General features: G+C 41.7%; 1 protein-coding gene across 2 annotated transcripts in view; it reads left to right on the forward strand.

The window, feature by feature from the left end:
* The first annotated feature begins 3,696 nt into the window (after positions 1-3,696).
* Positions 3,697-22,416, forward strand: part of HBS1L (HBS1 like translational GTPase) — a 104,699-nt gene continuing 85,979 nt past the window's right edge. The window contains exons 1-3 of one of the 2 annotated variants that reach the window (XM_034765606.1): positions 3,697-3,936; positions 7,836-7,901; positions 9,773-9,907. In XM_034765606.1, the coding sequence (XP_034621497.1) occupies positions 3,894-3,936; positions 7,836-7,901; positions 9,773-9,907 (244 nt within the window). In that variant the 5' untranslated portion in view covers positions 3,697-3,893. The remainder of the gene's footprint in view (positions 3,937-7,835; positions 7,902-9,772; positions 9,908-22,416) is intronic. The other variant, XM_034765605.1, reaches the window with a different exon arrangement.

Below are 22,416 nucleotides of genomic sequence, written 5' to 3' on the forward strand. Positions count from 1 at the left end.
GCTCCCCGCTGACCTACTGGCAAATCCATTCACTGCTATCAAGGCCCTGGGTTGGGATCTGGTGGAGTAGAGAGGACCGGGGTCCCCCTACCTCAGATGCCACCCATCCCTTGGCCACTAGGCCATGCAGCCCTGCCGAGGAGGGCAGCCATATGTACTCCTGCCACGAGGCCCCGCCAAGGAGGGATGCCTTATTGACTCTGGCCATTAGGCCATACTTCCCTGAAGCTAAGGGTGGTCATTTGGGCTCAGCCAAGGGGCTATAATGCCCCTCCCCAAAGTGTGATGGAGTGTACCAGCCCTGCAATACTACTTTGCATTTATCAACACTAAATTTCATTTACCATCTTGTTGCCCATTCATACAGTTTAGTTAGGTCCCTCTGAAGTTCCTCAAATAGTCTCTTGTCTTGACTAACCTAAATAATTTTGTATTATATGAAACTTTTGTTACTCTGTAGCTCACCCCATTTTCCAGATCATGAATACAAGAACACTGATCACAATATGTGATGCCCACTGTAAACCTTTTATTATGTTGCAAAATGATTTATTCCCACTCTGTTTGTCTCCTAGCCAGTTTCTGAGCTAGATAGTGTCCTTTTAAATAAAGATATTCATGTATTTAATGGGTACAGATCTTTTGAGAAGTTTAGATCATTTATCAGTTAGATACATAGTTAGTGACATTGACACTATATTTTAAAACTTAACCTGAAAGTGACACATTACAGTGCAGTAAGCCATCTGGAATTAATTTTCTCCAAACCATGCCCTGTTTACTTGTGGTTTTAAAAGGAGTGTTTAAGCACAATCTTTGTCCTGAGTGCTTGATACTTAAAGCTTTTTAGACAGTTACAGGGTTGAGTAACCTGTGAAAGAGTGGGGACTGTTTTTCCACTACAGCAGGTAGGAGAAGGTAGCCTGTACAATTTTTCATAACTTTGTTTCTGTTCAGAAAACTGAAGGCCTTGTTAGACATTTAAACACAGTCGATTTACTGAGTAATCTTGTTGTGAACCTTTTGGGGACTGAGAATTATACAAGAGTAGAAAAGAGGTCCTTTTGAAAATTTGTTGTGAGATCCTAAGAAGACATTTTACTTGTCAAAAACAGTAAAAAAGAAAAATACACTTTAAAAAAACAAAAAACAAAAAACAAAAGAAACCCCACTATCCAGAAGCTTTATCACATAAGCTGCGTAAATTAGTATGAAATATTTCATTAAATGATAATTTACTTTTTTAAATGTACTAACACAGGAAGCTGGATGACAGATGATTACTGATGTATTATGGATACCTCTAGGTCAACAGTTCAGATCAGCAAATTGATAATAACCAAAAATCATTACTATCTGCTGGCTGTTTGATGGCCTCTGAGAAATACATTGGTGATCTCAATTCAGTTCCTAGTGCACAGGTCCTTACATAAGAAATATCAGTTCAAGGCAGTTTCAGTGAAGGGACTGGGTCTGAATGATCATAGAGAATGAACCTGTTCACCTCAAGAGGTGCTATCTCCAGGTTAAAGATGTTGGAGGCAGATTGACAGGATACTGTGACAGTGCTTGAATTGTTGCTATCATATTGCACATGATCTGTGGCTAGACAGAAGTTTTAATTTGTTCTTTGCTATTAGTCTTGTACCTTTGGCCTGGTCTATACTAAAAAGTTAGGTCAACCCTGCTACGTTGCTCACTGATGTGACAAATGTACATTCCTGAACAATATATATAGTTAAGCTGATCTAACCCTCGGTGTAGACAGTACTAGGTTGATGAAAGAATTCTTCCATCGACTTAGCTACCACATCTTGGGAAGAACCCCTCCTGTAGGCGTAGATAGTGTCTACACTGAAGCACTACAGTGGTGCAGTTGCAGCACCGCAGCTTAGCCACTGTAGCATTTCAAATGTAGGCAAACCCTTTCATGAGCATTACATTCACTTTAAAAGAATACCACTAGCTAAGCTTTAAATATAGCTTTGAAAATATGACACTGTCACATGGTTCTTGAACAGTTCATTAGCTGGTCATCATCTCCAAATATTTATATCGGGCTCAGAGTGAACAGTACCTTGGGAAGGACTATGGCACATTTATTATTTGTATTACTGTGGTGTCTAGGAGCCCTCACCATAGACCAGGACCCCATTGTGCTAGGTGCTGTCCAAATAGAACAAAAATGGGGCCCTCCTGAGCCCTACTGCAATACAAAAATAATAATACTTCTGCATGCTATTGTCCTTGGAATGTACTGTTGTCAGGTCTTCTTTTCAAACTATCTGCTAAGTGATAATTACACATTAAACTAAGAAATATTTTAGGCTACAGGTTCTTTTTAAAGATTACATCTGCTTTACCATTAAAATTATAGCTTCAGGGAAGCTTCATGTTATTGGCATGTAAGGATTATACTATGTAGATTCTCCTGCTCCGGAGAGTAGTTATGTTTATATTTTCTAGTGCCATTATTTAAGTTATTCACTTTAAATAAAACTTCCTAAGTCTTGAAAACAGTGTTATATTTGGTTATCAAATAAAGAATATGTGGTTTTTGTCCCCAGAAATTAGGGGTAATCAAAAAAGTGATAAATAATCCAGTAAAAGTGGTACCAAAATTCAAGGAAGTGTGATAAAATAATAAATTGGTAAGAGACTGATGAGATTTGTGTTAAAAATATGATGAACAAGTTTAACAGAAGTGTTATATGAAATAGAAAAGATGTTGTTACTTTAGTGTGTTTAATATTTATCACAGATTTTAACATTTGAAAAGACCTAGTCATCTAGAGCAATGTTTCTCATCCGTTTTGATACCAGGGACTGGCTTACTGCATTCCTAAACTGTGTCAGGGAGATCTCGGGGACTGGCACTGGTCCACGCACCAGTTGTTGAGAAACACTGGTCTAGAGCATTTTGATATGCATCAGTAAAAGTCCAGACTGAAACCATATGTTCTCCAAACCATTCATGATTTTATAGACCTCTATCATATTCCCCCTTAGTCTCTTTTCCAAGCTGAGCAGCCCCAATCCCACACCCAAACTCCCTCCCAGAGCCAGCTCCCCTCCCGCACCCAAACTCCCAACCAAAGCCTGCACCCCAAACCCCCTGCTCCAGCCCAGAGCCCACACTCAAGCACCCAAACACCCTTCCAGAGCCTGCACCCCTCCCACACCCAAACGCCCTCCCAGAGCCTTAGGCAAGTGAGGGTGAGTAGGGGGGGCGAGCAGGACTTGGACCCGTTCTGGGCACCACTAAAAATTATACAAACCTGCTGCCCCTGGGACTGATGATCTGTGTGTCAGGGCAGTGGCACAGCTTGGGCAGTTCTCGGGGGCCGGTATACCCGGGGAAGATGGGCAGGGTGCAGTGAGTGTGGACGGGACAGTGTGGCCGGTACATGGGATTAGGGATGGCCTGGTCTGTGTGGGTGGGTAGGGCAGGGATGGGGTGGTTGGGTACAGCGCAGTCAGGGTAGGCAGGGCCGTGGATGAAGTGACTGGCAGGGGGGTGCGCAGGGAGCACGAGGGGCTCTGGGGCGGGTGCTCACGGCGGCGGCTGATGTAAGTCGGGTTTGGCAGGGTGTGCACGTGTCGGGGGCGGGGCTGGTGGCGGAGCCCTGACTGGGCTGTGCTGCCAGGCGCGCCGCGTTGGGCGGGGTCAGGCTGCACGGGCTAGAGGGGGCGGGGCAGGGGAAAACTCGCACTCAGAGCAGCTCCTTCGGCCGGGCAGTCGGCGAGAGGCTGCGCCTGCGCAGACAAAACGAGCGGGAGGAGGCTGTTTGGCGCCTGCGCACAGCGATTGGGAGAGGCCAGGCGGAGACCAAGATGGCGGCCTAAGGCTGCGGCCGCCAACGCCACCGAGTGTGAGCGACGTCGCCGCCGCCATGGCCCGGCACAGGAACGTCCGAGGCTATAACTACGACGAAGGTAGCGAGAAGTCTCCGCCCTTCACATCTCCGGTCCCTACCAGTAACCAGCTCCTCCCCCCGGTCGGTCCTGGCGGCAGGAAGCGCCAGCGGCATGAACACGTCTCCCAGGCGGCCTCGGGGGGAGGGAAGGGGGATGCTGTGTGTACGCCAGGCCGTGGACGGGGCTAGGCCCCGGGAGCAGGAGTGGCGTGTATGGGATGTGTGGGTGCTAGGCCTCAGGGGAGTAGGAGTTGGAGGGGGCAATTTTCCCTCTAACTTTCAGGGTTTGTTTAGGGAGCGCATTTGACAGCAGTTCGAGTGACCTCAGTTTAATTCTCTCCCTTGTGGAAACCAGTTCACCCGTTTCCATCGCTGTGTGGGACTTCCACAGCATGGCATGGGAGAGACAAATATTTAAAAAGTAGAAACGCATTTTAAAAGCACAGAAGTTGGCAGGGGAAGACAGGGTCGGGGGTAGTACCTTACAACTTTCAGCTCTGTTTGAAACTGACGACGTTTCACGTGGATCGTGCTAACTTAAGACCAGCTTATTTTTACCTAACCTCGCTGTGCACTGAGTGTTCAGTGTGTCTCCCGGAACAATTTATGACATCACAACCACTTGAAACATCAAGGAGGTGTCAGTTGCCTTCCTCTGTGTTTTAGGTTTGGGTGAAGTCCCTAATCTCTTGGGGAGGACATGCAGATCCCTGAACAGGGAATTTGCAGGGCATGTAATAAAGCAGCTAGTTTCCAGACAACTTGTCTTAAGATGGGAGTATTTAAGGCTCTGTATATTTTAAGTTTGCCTTCATATAACTATATTCTTACAAACAGCTGCGTTAGTGCAGCTTTCTTTGATATACTATCTCATTTACCTACACTGCAATTTATATTAGGTGCTCATATACCTGTGTAACTATGTCAATGACTTTAAATAATGATTTTGCACTTCTTTTTACCAGGGTCTCTAGCTCCCTGCAACAATTCAGGTCTAATTTGTATCTGTTCACCCTTAAACTATATTATGAAAATAAGAGTTTCAGGTCATGCAGTCATTAGTGGCGTTTATAGCTTATTTGAGTAAACTACACCAGTGTAAGTGACGCTACATCAATCAGTGCATCTACATTAGGAGTTTGCATCACTGGTGCAAATTAACCTAATATAGACAAATCTTAAGATTTGCTTGGAGATTTCTCTGCTTCATTTTCACCCTTTGGAGATTAACTCAGTTTCACCTAGTCTGAGATGGGGCTAAACTCTACAAATGTCCCTGCCTTTAAGTGGTTTTCAGTTTTCCTATTAAACACGTGGGTCCCAATCCTGCAAACACACATGGATATCTTTACATATGAGTAATCCTTTTAATTGAGACTACGCTACTCACACATCTAAAGATATTTGCGTTAGTGTTTGCTGGATTGCAGTCTTTAATTGCTATATGCATATAATGGACATTTTATTATGTACATAAGAAACTTGGTCTACAAATTGTGTTGTATCCAAATTTGTTAGTTTGGGGTGTGTGTATGTATACATGTGTACACATACGTACATATACACACACACAGAGACATACATTATGGGGGCATGCTACCTGTACCATAGTTGGGTTTTGCTGTGAGTTTACTTTTTGGATAGATGATGCAATTTTCTATTTTTGTCTAGGTAAATAAAAAAAAAAATCACTTCTATTGCAGGACTGGCCATATCAAATCTTTTGCATTCCAGTAGTGAAGATTATTCGTCATGGAAATTAGGGACAGGAAAGACCATTTATACATCTAATATGTATATTTCCTGTATTTCTGTCCTAAAATTTGCTGCTGGTTCAGTTCTACCAGGAGTAGCCATGGTTGAGTACTAGTACATATCTGAACGACTCCATGGCTAAATCACAGGAAGGCATTAGCCCTTTCTCTACACTAGCTTTCCCATCATTGCTGCCTCTCCTAAAGCTGCATTGAATGTGAAAAAATTGGGAAATTTTAGGGGAAAACAAAAGAAGAAAATCCATCTCCTTCCCAGTGCAAAATCAAACTATTCTTGTGCTCACTTGCTGCAGTATGAGTTCTTGGGGGTCAGCTTTATTTTTAATAATTCTGCTGTTCTTCCTTTACCTTTTCAAAATAGATCATGCTTCTTCCCAAAAAGGCCAAAGAGTTTATTCAACTGAGGATATGGTTATTACCTTTTCAAAAATTAGAAATCTTAAATACAAAAGGAGAGGGAGCTATTTTCAAATGGGTAAAAATGAATATAGTAGTAATTGCCACACTTATTTATGAATAAATCAAAATAGATCATGGTTATTACTTAATGACATTGTAATTCATATTTAAAAGGAAATAGAAGGAAAACCTACAAAAAACATTGCTGTCACATTGCTGGAAGGACACTTACTCTGTGCTAAACGTTTTCTATTCCTTCTCTAAAAGCCAGCAAAGGTCTTATTCTTGGAATAACTGTAATATGAGGAGATGATACATTTTAAAAAATGCAGAACTAATTTTTTTTTTTTTTAAATGAGAGTGGGAGAAGGAGAGAGAGAACAGACCACAACATAAGGCGGGGGTGGGCAAACTTTTTGGCCTGGGGGCCATATCTGGGTGGGGAAATTGCATGCAGGGCTATGAATGTAGGGCTGGGGCAAGGGGTTGGGGTGTGGGAGGGGGTGCAGTGTGCAGGAAGGGGCTCAGGGCAAGGGGTTGGGGTGGAGGAGGGGTGCGGACTGTCGGAGGGGGCTCAGGGCAAGGGGTTGGGGTGGAGGAGGGGTGTGGGGTGCGGCAGGGGGCTCAGAGCAGGGGGTTGGGGTGCGGCAGGGGGCTCAGAGCAGGGGGTTGGGGTGCGGCAGGGGGCTCAGNGTGGGGTGCGGCAGGGGGCTCAGAGCAGGGGGTTGGGGTGCGGCAGGGGGCTCAGAGCAGGGGGTTGGGGTGCGGCAGGGGGCTCAGGGCTGGGGGTTGGGCTCAAAACCAGCACCACTTACCTGGAGTGGCTCTGGGGTGGCAGTGGCGCCATGCCGCTAAGGCAGGCTCCCTGCCTGCCTAGGCCCTGCGCCGCTTCCGGAAGTGGCCGGCACCACGTTTGGGGGTGTGTGTGTGTGCTTGTTTACCTGCTGTGTCCGCAGGTTCGGCCGATCGTGGCTCCGACTGGCTGCAGTGCGCCGCTCCAGGCCATTGGGGGCTGCGGGAAGTGGCCCGGGACGAGGGATGTGCTGGCCGCCGCTTCCTGCAGTGCCTGTTGGCCTGGAGCGGTGAACCGCCTCCAGTGGGAGCCATGATTGGCCGAACCCGTGAACATGGCAAGTAAACAAACCAGTCCGGCCCGCCAGGGGACTTACTCTGGCGGGCCGTGGGCCAAAGGTTGCCAGTCCCTGTTATATAATATAGTACAGTAATAGAAGTACAGTTGTAGTTACATTTTCTTTTGTGTGAGTGTGTTCTGTTGTAGTATCTTATATATACTAAACCATTCTGCGTGTGTGAATGCTCAATGAAAGTACTTTGGGTATGTGGTTTTATAAATTTATCCTTGAAGTTAAATATTCTAGTAGGAAAGATGCTGATTAGTGTTTTATTTCATATATATTCATATACAGACAGTCCCATGATTTGCTTAGGCTCCATGTTAGAGGGGGACAGAAAAGGAATTAGAGGGTTCTTGAATTTTTTTCACTCTCCTATACATAGTCTATTGAATATTAACAATACATATATTACTATTCTTACTTATAGCTGATTAAAAAGATATTTTTTATTGATGTACCTTTGAAATATTGAAATGGAATAATTATGATATAATCGGGGAGAGGGTTTTTAAAAATATTGAAGAAATTGCTTTTAAACACTCCATACTTGTTAAATATTTAAAAAATAAATTATATGTAGATTAATTCTTACTGTTTCTGCCTCTTAGATTTTGAAGATGATGATCTTTATGGCCAATCAGTAGAAGATGATTGTTGTATTTCCCCTTCAACAGGTTAGTTCAAATGTTTGTCTATGCAAGTCTCATTTGGAGAAATTTGGACAAATATAGATGATAAATTATAGAGAAGATTGGGATTTTCTGATGGGTAAAAGAGATGAGAAGTCAACCAAGGCAAGTCGGGCTGAGTAGTGCTATATTTGGAATGTGATTGGAGCAGCAGTTGCAAAAACATACATTTATTCCCAGAATAAAGCTATGTGGGCCAGATTTTTAAAAGTATTTAGGTGCATTATTGAAATCAGTTGGATTTAGGGTCCCAGGCACTTCTGAAAATCCCAGTAGACACACATCTGCGTGTTCAGGCAACTAAATAACCTTAAAAATATAGTCATTTGTCACTTTGGTTACTCTTTATTCTATAGTAAGCAGTTGCAGACATAGATATGTATTTACAATATTTTTCGTCATGTTTCCCTATTTAAAATTAAATTACTTCGTGTTCAGTTTTAAACTTTGCTGGTGGTTTTTTTTTGTTCTTTTTGTAAGGAGTGAGACGGTCATCTCACCTTGTAAACAAACAAATGAAAAGACTCTAGATGTATTCTGTTTTTAAACAAGTGGGTTGCATAGCTGTGCTGGGGCTTGTGTGCACCCTACAAAATTTTTTAACAGTAAGCTTTTGTTTAAAAGTGCCTGATGCTGGTTACATCTAGAAAGATAGCTTTGCAAATAGTTGCAGCAACTAAGATGATTGAATATAAAACATTGGATGATGTGCATTTAAGAAACACTTGATAAGACTATAACTTCTTAAAAGATGAGATTATCAAATTTGTATGTGTTCAGTATAAAAGTTGGAGTTGTGCGAATATTACATAATGGTGTATGTGACCACTTGAATAATGAATAGCTGTTTTCTTTGACTATATCTGTAGGGTGTGTGTTCTTGCTACTTGTGAACATTTGTGCAAATTATTATTATTTATTATTACACCAACGTTTGCGGAGTGACTGAACTCTTGTTTTTGCATGGAAGCTAGAATATTTGTGTGTGGACAAGGCTTGCTTTTCTCATTTAAAAAGCTTTAGCCATACAGTGAAAAAGTAGAAACCAAATGTCTCAAGAGTCTGCTCACACACCATAAATAAAATATATCAAATAGTTGTAGTGAATGTTCACAGACAACTCCCAGTCTGAAATTTCTTCACATAAACTTTGAAAAATTATGAATTATGACTAGGGCCTGGATTCAGCAAAGCATTTAAGCATATGATTTAGGTGCTTTGCTTATTAGGGTTGAGATTTATGCATGTGTTTAAATTTTAAACATGTGCTAAAGTACTTTGATTCATGGCCTGTATTTGTAAAAATTAAAGTTCAAGAACAGAAAAATGGGCTGAATTAATTGAATAAACTTTGTTATGAATAGATAAAAACTAGTAAAAGCTACTTTAACCCTACACCACAGTGGACTTTAAAACAAACTAATTATGGCTAATGCACTTTTTTTTTTTTAAAGCTGAAACAGTGCAAACTTCTTGAGATTTGGGGTCATGAAGTTAAGTTGAGTCCTAAGTAAAAATATTTGAGAACTCTTGGTCTAGAATTTTTTTTTTTTGTTACAGAATACTGAACTGGGTAGAATTGTTCATTATATTTAAAGGTACATGGATATTGACTTCTGCATGGGGTCTCTCCTCTTTTGGTGGAAGGGGGCCGTCCGCAGTATTTAAGTATGGACTCTCCTTTGCCCAGTGCAGTCCTCTAGGCTAATAATTACAAAATGAGATTATTTTTTCCAAATTAATTAATGCAGGCTACCATCAGTACATATTTTCTTTAGTTAAATTTTGTATTCAAACAATGGGATACTTGTTTGAAGGGGAAACTATTTTTAATATTCTGCTCCTGGTTGTTGTAGCTGCTCAGTTTATTTACTCAAGACGTGACAAACCCTCAGCATTTGCTGAGCGATTAGAAGAGTATGGCTATGAAGATGCAGAAGAACCTGCCAAGAATATTACATCCAATCACCAGCTAACTGGAGTTGATCAAGGTAATTGTTAAGAACAGTTAATCAGTTCAATCTTGCTTTAATTCTTCTGTGATTTAAAGATCTTTATTGAAATCCTCTGATATTGAATTATCTTTTATTGGTAACCGACTTTTATTCCTAACTCACTGACTTTATCAAACTGCCCAACATTTTGGGGCCAAATAGTAGAACACCCATGAATTCTAAGGATTGGTCATATCTAATAATACATGTAAAAATAGTCTTTAGAAGGCTTCAGTTTCTAGCTATTGAATCTTGTTATGCCTTTCTCCGCTAGATTAAAGAGTCCTTTAGTGTACTCAGTATTTTCTCCTTGTGAAAGTACATGTATATTCTAATCAAGTCACTGCTACTTCTTTTTAGTGGACACTAGAACTGGGTACAATATTCCAATATTGGTCTCACCAGTGTCATACAGAGGTAAAATCGCCTCCCCACTCTTCCTTACAACTCTGCTGTTTATCTAAGGATTGCATTTGTCTTTCTAGCCACAGCTTTGCACTGAAAACTCCTGTTGAGTTGCTTGGCCACTATGACCCCTATATCCTTTTGAGAGTCATTGCTTTCTAGAATACACACACCCCACCAATTTTTTAGATATGGCCTGAATTCCTTGTTTCCTGACTGTATAACTTTTGCATTTTGCTGTATTAAAATGCATTTTGTTTGAATGGCTCCAGTTTATCAAGAGATACAGATCTTTCTGTGTGACTGCCTTGTCCTGGTCATTATTTACTATTCTGCCAATCTTTGTGGTCACAGGCAAGTTTTGTCAGTAGTGTTTTTATATTTACTTCCAGATCACTGATGAAAATGTGGACTAAAGTCTAGTACTGATTCCTATGGAACCCCTTTAGAAATATTCCCATTCAGTGATAATTCCCTGTTGTAAACTTTTTGAGATCTGTCAGCCGGTTTTTAATCCATTTTATGTGTGCTCTATTGATATTGTATATTGCTAATTTTTTAATTGGAATCGTGCAGTATGAAGTTAAATGCCATACAAAAGTGTAAGTATATTACATCTATCTTCATAGTTACCTTTATCAACCAAACTTGTAATTTCATCAAAGAATAAAATCAGATTTTTTTGACCTTTTTTCTCTAATGCCATGTTTACTGGTATTAACTATATTTCTATCCTTTAATTCATTATTAATTGACTCTTGTATCAGCTTTTCATTACTTTGCCTGGGATTTATGTCAGTCTAAGTGGGCCATTGTCCAGGTTATCTCATTTGCCCTTTTTTGAATAATGGCACAACATTAGTACTCTTCCAGTCTTTTGGAATTTATTCTGTATTACAGGATATATTAAAAATTAACATCAGCAGGCCAGAGGTCTTCCAAGCCAACTCGTTTGGACTTTTGGGTGCAAGTCATCTGGGCCTCCTGATTTAAATATGTTTGTCTTTGGTAAATAATGTTTAATGCCCTCCTTGGTTACTAAGGGACTGGAAGGTACTTCATCATCCTCATGTATTATGAATTCATTATCCTGCTTTTTTTTTTTTTTCAAATGCAGACCAGAAAGATTTATTGAACGCCCTGCTTTTTCTGCATCCTAATTAACAATTTTGCCATCTCCATCTAGTAATGGGCTTATTCTATTATTAGGATTACTTAGGTTGCTTACATACTTAAAACAAAATAAAAAAAAATAAAACCTCCACCTTTTATTGTCCACAGTCCTTCCAAGCATATATTTTTTCCCTGGTGCCTTCAGCTTCCCGTATCAATTTTCAGCACTTTTAACTTCTAATTTTTATTGATTGCTATTTATTTCCCATGTGTTATAAATTGCTTTTTCATTTCTAATTACTGCCTCCACTTTGGCTCTAAACCAGGTTTTAGCCAAAGTTGTCCTCTCTTTTGATAGTAGAATTGTAACTTTTTGGTCATAATTTTTATTGACATTTTTCTTTCTGAATTTTCCTCCCAATCAATTTTGCTCATAATTGTCCTCTGCTTTGGGAAATTAGCACTTTTGAAGTACCAAGTATCTGTTTTACTGGTTGGAATCATCCTCCTTTTGCCCGTAATATAATCAGGTCATGATAAGTGATCACTAGTCAACCACAAACTCTGAGTCCAGTGATTAATTCAGCTTTATTCACCATAATGAGGTCCAAAATAGTTCTTACATGGGTGCAATACTTTGTGTTAGAAAACCATCTTAAATAAGTTTGAGAAACTTTAATGATATTTAATTACTATCTGCATGAGACTTCCAGTATATATTTCCCATAAGAGTTTTCTTTCCACGCATTTCAGAGGAGGAGTTTAAGGAGTAATTCATACTGTTCTCTGGTTTGATTTGGTGGTCTGTGAAAGACCCCCACCATTACCTTCTCCAGTACTTTGTTAGCACTAACTATGGGGAAGATAAGGTTTCTACACTATTGTTAAAATTAGCCACATTGCTTATACTACGTGTATCACTTTGTTAGTTTTCTTGTTTAAATGTGTAGTTTGTTAATGTATACCATAAAATAGTCAGCATGTAGAACCTATCTAAGTTAACTTTGCTCTGAATACTGTATCATCTTTTTTGAGAGCCTCTGTACATTTCCACTTAAGGGGAACAGTGCGCTGGTTGCACAAACCTTGTTGAAAACTGACTCTGACGTTGCATGAGTAATGCCATTTGGCACTTGTATAAGAGACTGTATGAGTGAGTACGGTTGATCGTCACTTGATCACGTTTATAATGTGCAAGCTGAATAAAGTCCAGCCCAGTAATATATATACTTGGGCAAATTTCACAAAGCTGAAACCAATTCTGAGCCAGGTCAGCTAGTTGGAAGAATTTAATCAGAAAAATGTGAATGAGAATTTGGAATCATTTAAGAACACCTTACTAGATGCCCCAAAAGCCACAATAGAGGAAGAAGCTTGTAAAACAGACCTTGTTTAGAGGGGAAGTGAAGGGAGCTATAAATAATTTTTAAATTTTTTATATATATTGGCATTAATTACATAGTAATGAATATAAATTGGAAGTTAGAAATTGTAGAATAATAAGGGAAGCTAAGGGGCACATGGAGAAATTTGTGGCCAGCAGAGTTAAGGACACTAAGAAGTTGTTTTTTAAAAATGTTAGGAACAAAAAGACTCCTGACATTGGTATTGATCCATCATTAGATGGAAATGGTAGAATTATTAATAATAATGCAGTAAAGGCAGAAGTGTTCCATAAATATTTCTGTTCTGTATTTGGTGGGTGTGTGGGGGAGATATAGTTTGATCATATGGCGATAACATTCTTTCCATTCTACTAGTATCTGAGGAGCATGTTAAACAAAAGCTAAAGTTAGACATTTTTAAATCAGCAAGGCCAGATAACTTGCACCCAAGTGTTCCAAAAGAGCTGGCTGAGGAGGTCACTGGACTGTTAATGTTGCTTTTCAGTAAGTTTTGGAACAGTGGGGAAGTTCCAGGAGGCTGGAAGAAATCTAATGTTGTCCCAATATTTAAAAAAGGTAAACGGGATGACCTGGGTAATTTATAGGTCTGGCAGCCTGACACTGATCCTGGGCAAGATAATGGAGCAGCTGATATGGGACTTGATTAATAAAGAATTAAAAGGGGGTAATGTAATTAATGCCAATCAACATGGGTTTATGGAAAATAGATCCTGTCAAAATAACTTGATATGTTTTTTGGATAAGATAACAAGTTTGGTTGATAAAGGTAATGGTGTTAGTGTAATATACTTAGACTTCTGTAAGGTGTTTGACCTGGTACCACACAACATTTTGATTTAAAAAAAAAATTAGAACGATATAAAATTAACTTTTGTTGTTTGCTGTGTTGTTGTAGCCATGTTGGTCACAGGATATGAAACCCACAAGGTGGATGAGGTAATATCTCTTATTGGACCAACTGTCTGGATTAAACCTGAAGAAGAGCTCTATGGAGCTCAAAAGCTTGCCTCTTTAATGAACAGAAGTTGGTCCAATAAAAGATATTACCTCACCCATCTTGAGTCTCTTATAAAATTAAAGTCTTGTACTTTAAATGGTTTAAAAACTGGCCAACTGTTAGGTCTCAAAATGTAATTTTCATCAAGCATGTGTGTTTCCAACATCAGTTCTTGGCCCTGAGCTAATTAACATTTATATCCATGACCTGAGAGAAAACCTATCAGCATCACTGATAAAATTTGCAGAAGACACACAAATTGGGGGAATGGTAAGTGATGAAGAGGACAGGTCACTGATTAAGAGCGATTTGGTTCGCTTGGAAAACTAGGTGCATGAAAACAAAATGTTTTAGTAAGGCTAAATGTATACAACTAGGAACAAGAATGGAGGTCATATTACAGAATGGGGGACTCTATCCTGGGAAGTAGTGACTATGCACTATGACTCCCAAACCTTTTTTATAATCAGCTGAACATGAGCCCCCATTGGGATGCTGTGGCCAAAACAGCTTATGTGATTCTTGGATGCATAAAGGGGAACCTCGAGTAGGAGTAAACAGGTTATTTTATCTCTATATTTGGCGCTGGTGTGGTCGCTGCTGGAACACTGTGTCCTGTTTTAGTGTCCACAATTCAGGAAGAGCTGTGAGAATGATTAAAGGATTGGAAAACATGCCTTATAGTGATAGACTCAAAGAACTCAATTACTTAGCTTAATAAAGAGAAGGTTAAGGGGTGACTTGATTAGTCTGTAAGTATTTACTTGGGGAGCAAATATTTAATAATGGACTCTTCTTCAGTCTAGCAGAGATAGGTATAATGATGTAATGGCTGGAAGTTAAAATACATATATGGAGATCTCCTAGAACTGGAAGGGACCCTGAAAGGTCATCAAGTCCAGCCCCCTGCCTTCACTAGCAGGATCAAGTACTGATTTTGCCCCAGATCCTTAAGTGGCCCCCTCAAAGATTGAACTCACAACCCTGGGTTTAGCAGGAAATAAGGCTTACCAGTGAGAATAATTAACCACTGGAACATTTTACCAACGGTTGCGGTAGATTCTCCATCACTGACAATTTTTAAAGATATGCTCTAGGAATTATTTTGGGGAGGTTTTGTGAACTGTGTTATACTGGAGGTCAGGCTAGATGATCACAATGGTGATCCTTATGGTCTTGTAATCTTTAACTCTAACATCATAAGTTTCTTTACTGTTGTGGTGGAGAGTATACAGAAACCTTTGCTTTGTCCATGCCTGTACACTCAGACCCTTACTTAGCACCTCTTCTTTATATATCTATCTATCTATATATATATATATTAAAAATGTGTGTGTTTGTAGTTAATAGTGGATTTTTGTTAGTTTTGAGAGAGTTTTCTGCCTTTTTTTGTGTAACTTGCAAGACTTTACGTAAAAATATAAGCATGGCCATACTTGGTTAGACCAGTGATCCATCTATCCCAGTATCATGTCTTCCAACAGTGGCCGGTGCCAGAAACTGCAGAGAGCGTGAAGAGAACAGGGTATTTATTAAGTGATCCATCCACTGTTGTCCAGGCCCTGCTTCCAGCAGTCAGAGTTTTAGGGACTTTGAGTGTAGGGTTGAGTTGCTGATCATCTTGGCTAATAGTCATTGATGGATCTATCCTCCATAAACTTATCTAATTCTTTTTTGAACCCAGTTATACTTTTGTCCTTTACAGTATCCCCTGGCAGTGAATTCCACAGGTTGACTGTTCATTGTCTGAAGAAGTCCTTCTGTATGTTATTTTTAACCTTGTTGCCTATTAATTTCATTGTGTACCCCCTCATCCTTGTGTTATGTGAAGTGGTAAATAGCACTTCCTTATTCACTTTCTCCACACCATTCATGATTTTATAGACCTCTATCATACTCCCCCCGTAGTTGTCTCTTTGAAACCTCAGGGGTTCTACACCTGGTGTCCCAAAGAGTTTGTGAAATCCCTCAATTTTTCGGGGGAAGTCTGATGAGCATGCATAGTGTCTCATCTGCCTGGGAGAGGCCTGCTCTGTAGTAATGTTGGTTTGCATGGCTGTCTAAACTCAAGCTTGTTGGGACAGTGTAAGGGGTCGGACTCACCCCTGCGGCACCTCCTGCTGGTCGTCTAGAGAATTAGCTCACCAGCCTCTGGAGCGCCCTCTGCAGGCCGGTGATCCGCCTTGTCGTCTGCACTGGCCCCCATGTTCCTCCCAGGACCCCGGTGCCCCTTGCTTTGGGTGCTGCCCCCTGGCAATACCCACACACGCTGGGTCTCCCCTCCCAGGGGAACCCCCACCCACTGACCGCACCTCGCCTCAGAATAAGGCTACTGCCAGTCACCATCTAGCCCCAGGCTCAGGGGCAGACTGCAGTATCAGCCACTCATCACAGGCAAGGTTGGGTTTGGACCTGCTGCCTTGGCCTACACCTGGGTTGCCCTCTGCAACCCCCAGTACCCTTTGGCCTAATACTAGGCCGCAGCCTGGGCTTTCCAGGCTGAAGCTCCCCACCTCCTCCGCCTTTCCCCAGCCCTGCTCCACTCAGGTACCCTGTCTCTGCTCGTTGCAGCCAGGCCTTTCTCCCTCTGAAGATAGAGACTCCTGAGCTGCTGGGTCCCAGCCTCTTTCTAGGGCCAGCTGGGCTCTCTGATTGGGGCGTGGCCCAGCTGCAGCTACTTCCCCAATCGGCCCAGTAGCTGCTTCCCTGCCCCAGCCTTCTCCCAGGGCTGTTCCAAACCCCTCAGGGCAGGAGCAGGTGTCCACCCCGTTACAGACAGTTCTGACTCTGTACTTCATGGGAGAAAACTTGAATGCACAGGCTGAGACTCCAGAAGGCCAGGGTTCCATCCAGGGCCCACAATGTCTGTCTTTGGTGATGAAGCCTATGACCACATAATGGCCCAAGTCATCTGCTGTCATGCTGGCTTCAGCACTAGACTTTAAGTGAGGTTGAGCACAGGTTTGTCTAAGTCCATGACTCTTCCATTTAATGTGACAATCAATAAACCACTGAGTTGGCTGCATTGGTGAACCTTGCTAAGAGTCCTAAGGTTTGGCACTTTAACCTGGTTCTGGCAGCATGCCAACAAAACCTGACACTTCAGAGGGCCTCCGGGTAACTTTGTTATCAGACTTTTGGAAAAAATGATGCCTCCTTGAACCCAGAAGTCTGGCACTGATGACTCAGCCCATGTAAGCTGCCATGCTTTTAATATATCTCTCTGGCAAATTTCTCTTAACTTTTCCTGCCAAGAGAAAGGAAAAGAGAGATCCTTTATCTAGTACTGAGAATGTCTTTCTCAAAACAGAAAAAAACATTGACCCCATTCTAAGGATAATACTCCAGAGCAACCACACCAGCACTAGAGTCTACAATGCAGTGATCTCAGCACCACCAGCTAACTTTTCTCTTATCCACATCTCTTTGACTCTGTCCAACATCCTTGAACCTCCGTGTTGAACTCGCGTTTAAAATATTATCACCCCCATTATTATTATTATTGCTTCTCTAGATACATTCTCTTCTGGCCCAGAACAGTTTCAAAACCCTCTAGCATGAATCTGTGTTTTGGGACTGGCAACAGTCTCTGTGCCATCCAGTATGGGATTTGAGGGTCATTCATGTTCACCTTGTCACCAAGAGCATGCTGTCTCTGACTTTTGGGGGCAGCTCCTTCTATGTCCTTGTGAGTTTGAAAGGATTTTATGCAGGGACCTGTGGTCCTATGGATATGCTGAAGTAGTCCTATGGATATGACTTGCTGATTTGTGATGGGGTGCTCTATTCACTGCAGGTATGGCGCTTCCTTCTTGTCATTCTGGGGAATAGCTTACCAGGTCAACGCCCCTTCCTGTTTTTGCACACTGTCCCTCTGCCTCTTTGTCTGCAGCTCCTGTCTTGCCCCAGGAGTTGCTGCAGCCTCTTTGTGACTCAGTTTTTTTTTTTTTTTTTTTTTTTTTTAAATTAATAGAGAGATCCCATCTCCTAGAACTGGAAGGGACCTTGAAAAGTCATCGAGTCCAGCCCCCTGCCTTCACTAGCAGGACCAAGTACTGATTTTGCCCCAGATCCCTAAGTGAGGATTGAACTAACAACCCTGAGTTTAGCAGACCACTGCTCAAACCACTGAGCTATCCCTCCCCCCAATTCTCTGGCTTGGTCACTATTTTGGCTTCCCCTTCCTGGGGTTGGAAAGTTTCTTTCCCCACACAGGCTCAGGCAATCTTCCTACATACTGCCCTGCTGGTGCCACTTCCCCAGTGGCTGTTTTGGGAACCCTGACTCGCCCTCTACTCCGGGTTCTGGTTCAGAGACCCTCTAGTCAGCAGTCAAGGTCTGTTTCACTCCATACCTTGCTGCATTTCCCTGAGCCCTTTCCTAACCTTTGGGCTCTCCTTTGCATCTTTGGGTCTGCCAGCTTCAGCACTCCCTCCTCCTAGGGAACAACTGCAGCCTATGTAGCCTCCAAACACTCTTCCCTTTTCCTATGGAGTGATTGAAGTCTTTCTCTGTTGTTGCCAGCCTCCTGGCTTATATAGGCTCTGCTATTTCCTGCACAGAAGGTGAGCTTCTTCTAATTAAGGCTTTTCTCTTAGCCTTCAGCCTAATAAGTTAATTGGCCCATTTGGCCTCCATTAACCCCTTAAGGGCAAGTGTGCGGTGTATACCCCATCACAGGCCTTTTATAGATTGTGAAGCCTAAGAACAGAGGGTCTGCCTTACTTATCATGTGAATCTTTCTGGGGAAACACTGACCTAGTGTGGATGGTGCCTGGAGGGTAAGAATCATGGAAGATGCATAAATTTAAGGTATGTAGTTCTTTAACAGCACATGGCAGTGTAGCAGAGGTGGCACAGTTGGTTTCATTTTCCCAAAGAGGTTAGCCAGCATTCAAAAGTTTGGAAAACATTGCCTTAGGGGGGATTGCACCCTTACACATTTATCTTTATAAAATGGCATTTCTCATGAGTATTACTTCTATCAGGAGAGCTAGTGAAGAATTACAAATCCTAATGACTAATCTCATACCACATTACATAAGGCAGTGGTTCTCAACTTAATACACAATGTGTTACCTGGGCTTCAGGAGCCAGGTGGCAGGGCAGCTGCAGCCTGGACCCTGAACCCCAGAACTCTGCTGCGTGGGACTGGCTGCCCGCCCGCCCCGACCCCCATGGGGCCGCCCCAGCCGGCTGCCGGACCCGACCCCTGCCAGAGCCGACCAGAGCTGGCAAGGCTGGGTGGCTGCCCTGGACCCCAGACTCCTGCCATGTGGGGTGGGCCAGCTGCCTTAGACACAGACCCTGGAGCTTGCGGGGCTGGGTGGCTGACCTGGACCCCCACCATGAGGGGCGGGCTGGCAGCCCCGACCTCATCCCCACTATGCTGGACAACAGGGCAGCCCTCACCCCTCTGCGGCAGGCAGACAGGAACTTGGCAGACCTCAGCCCACAGGCCGCCCTTTTTAGCATTTGAGCTGGGCTGCAGTTGTGTGCTAATTGGGCCTTCAGTCACATCCTAAGTTGATTCCCAAAGTGGTTTCACACATCCACATCAACCAATCCATCTGCTCCCTGTCTCTTTCCCCTAAGCCCGTAGCCTATGGAAGTGAAGCTTGTTTCCATATGTTTACTGTGAAAAGGGTTCTCTCTTTCCATTTGGAAATAACTAAACTTTATGCAGTTCAACCGATGGTTTTAGCCTGTATGGGGAAGAGTGCCATTCACCCAGAGATTATTAGAGGATTAGATCCTACACAGTTTTGTTATAACATAGCTGAAGTCCACATCCCATCAGGGCTTAAGGCTCACTCAGTAAGGCCAGTGCTGAGTCTGTGAGATGCCTTAGACTTATCTCAGTTGCTGAACTCTACAGAACAGCTATTTAGAGTGCTGTTTATAAACTCAGTAAACTCTATGGATTTAGGAGAGGTATTCTGCAGTCTTTTCCTGAGAACTCTTCAGGCTACATTCCGCTGGGGCTGTACTACTCACTAATCCCCCACTAGTCGGAATGTGCAGGGGTCCATTGAAGAAAAAATCTAGATTACCTCCCAGTAACAGTGATTCTTTGAAAGTTGCTTCTGCATATTCACACTTACCCTCTCTTTTACCCGACAGTTCTCTATTCACATAGGACTCTGTGCTTCAGGAGAAGGAACTGAGGCAACTGGGAGCTGCACTCCCTTTAGAGTCTGAATGTTTCGAAAAGGGTATGATCATTCAGCTCCCACAGATAGGATTTTCAAGAGGGGTTCATGAGCTTGAGATGGCAGGGGTACCATCCCCCAAGTATAAATGCACAGGGTGACTGAAGAATCACGGCTACTGGCAAATAGCCTTTCTGTGATTCTTGATACATTAAAATATTTATTGTGGGAAGCTAATATTGTGTTATCTTAGTTTTCTGCATTTAATTTCTCTTAAAAAGAGCTTCAAAGATCTTATGGTTGCCATTGCAGTCATGAGACATGTCATGTGGGTTTTGGCTCAGCACGTAAAGCTGGCATTGCTTTAAATCTTGGTAGTTTAGTGTTTTGGTGAAGAGGATGGTCAGAATCATGACCTGCTCCTGTTTGATATCAGGGCTCTGCTTTGCTCTGCTGGGGATGGAGGACTTAGGGCTTGCTGATTGTTAATGCTGTAAATATAATGGATCACTTTATTGATAGTAGTAGGATGCAATTTTCTTTTTGTCCTTGAATACTGATATTTTATTCCTAAATTCTGAACATTATTAACTTTGCCTTGGTGTTTAAATGATCTGCAACAGATAAATCATTAAGTTAGTGGGTAGAGAGTATCAGAAGTTTCACACTGCATCTTTCTGATTGATGTGTGGCAAAGAAATCTTGAAAGATATATGTTGTGCCTGTAATGGAGATGAAGAAAGTTTTTCTTCTCCATCATAGAACTCTCGCTGTGATCAGAAATTTGAATTATTATCAATCATGTTTATTATGCTAGTGCCTAGAGGCCAACCAAGTAGGGCCCCCATTGTGCTAGGACTGTACAAACATGAAGAAGGAGATGATCCGTGCCCCAAAGTGCTGACCGTCTAAGTAGACAAGACAGACACAAGCGGGGTAAGGGAGGTAGGGAAGGGAAGGAGAATTAACAATGTGAAGGCAGCAAATGTCATGTCAGTTCCACGATTATTTTTTGGTGGTGGGGGTGGGTTGAATAACAGCCAGATTCATCTGTATTTTCTTAGATTGAACAAAGGGTTAAGGGAATGTAACTGTGAATTTTTTATCTTTGTTAAGGATAATATTGTTTGGTTTCTGTGTATGCAGTTTCAAGAAGGGGGGAAGGGAGGCATTTACCAATGTGTAAAATATTTGTAATGTTAGAAAATAAAGGCAAGGCCATTGACATTGGGAGAGGTAGGAAATACTATTCTAATGGAGATATAAGTAGCATTGATTTAAAACAGGGGTAGGCAACCTATGGCATGCGTGGCAAAGGCAGCACGCAAGCTGATTTTCAGTGGTACTCACGCTGCCCGGGGCCTGGCCACCTGTCCAGGGGGCTCTATATTTTAATTTAATTTTAAATGAAGCTTCTTAAAACATTTTAAAACCTTCTTTACTTTATAATATATAACAAAACTATAGTTGTATGCAGACTTCTAGAAAGAGACCTAAAAACGCTAAAATGTATTACTGGTACTTGAAACCTTAAATTAGAGTGAATAAATGAAGACTCGGCGCACCACTTCTGAAAGGTTGTCGACCCCTAATTTAAAACATATAGGAGATCTGTAGTAGGGATCCGTGCTAAACGGCCAGTGTGAGGATATTTTTGAACTGTCCCTTTTAAAATACAAGGTGGTTCAATAAAAGATATTACCGTACCGACTTTGTCTAACCTGCTCTTAAAAATCTCCAGTAATGGAATGAAGGAATATACAAAAGAAATTTCAGTTTAAAACAGAATATAATTTACTTATTTTTAAAGAGAGAGAGAGAGACATCTTTCAGGGATGGACTAGATAATACTTAGTCCTTCTATGAGTGCAGGGGAGTGGACTAGATGACCTCTCAAGGTCCTTTCCAGTCCTATGATTCTGTGATTTTGGTTTATTGTTTTTAGGATTGTCCATCACTTTATTCTGCAGCCTCCCTTTCATTTCCCTTTACTTTCTGTAATGTATGCAATATTAATAGAGAAGTCTGGCTTCAAAGAATATGAATTTTAAGACCCAGAAACCCCTCTCCTTTCTAGGAAAGATAAGATTTCAGGTAGCTTTAATGCTAAAACATTAATCTAAAGATGCTAGCATTTATGGTTATTAGTTGCTAAGTTCCAAGGCCTGAAAAGATGCTGTTTACCATAAAAGTTAAATACAGTATCTGTAAACACTTAAAATTTGCTGTTAAATAGATATCACATGGTCTTATCAAATTACTTTGAATAGTTTTAAGCTGAATAATTGCATTTCTTCTTCGGCATGAATACTATTCATGTTGGTAACACCTCATAATTAAGTGTTCAGCCCTTTAAAGGCAATTTTAAAACCATTAGATGTATTTCTTGTAGTAATGTTTTGGGGAAATAATTGAAAACTCTTCAGTCCTGGG

This window comes from Trachemys scripta, chromosome 3, assembly GCF_013100865.1.
Source record: "Trachemys scripta elegans isolate TJP31775 chromosome 3, CAS_Tse_1.0, whole genome shotgun sequence".
NCBI lineage: Eukaryota > Metazoa > Chordata > Testudines > Emydidae > Trachemys > Trachemys scripta.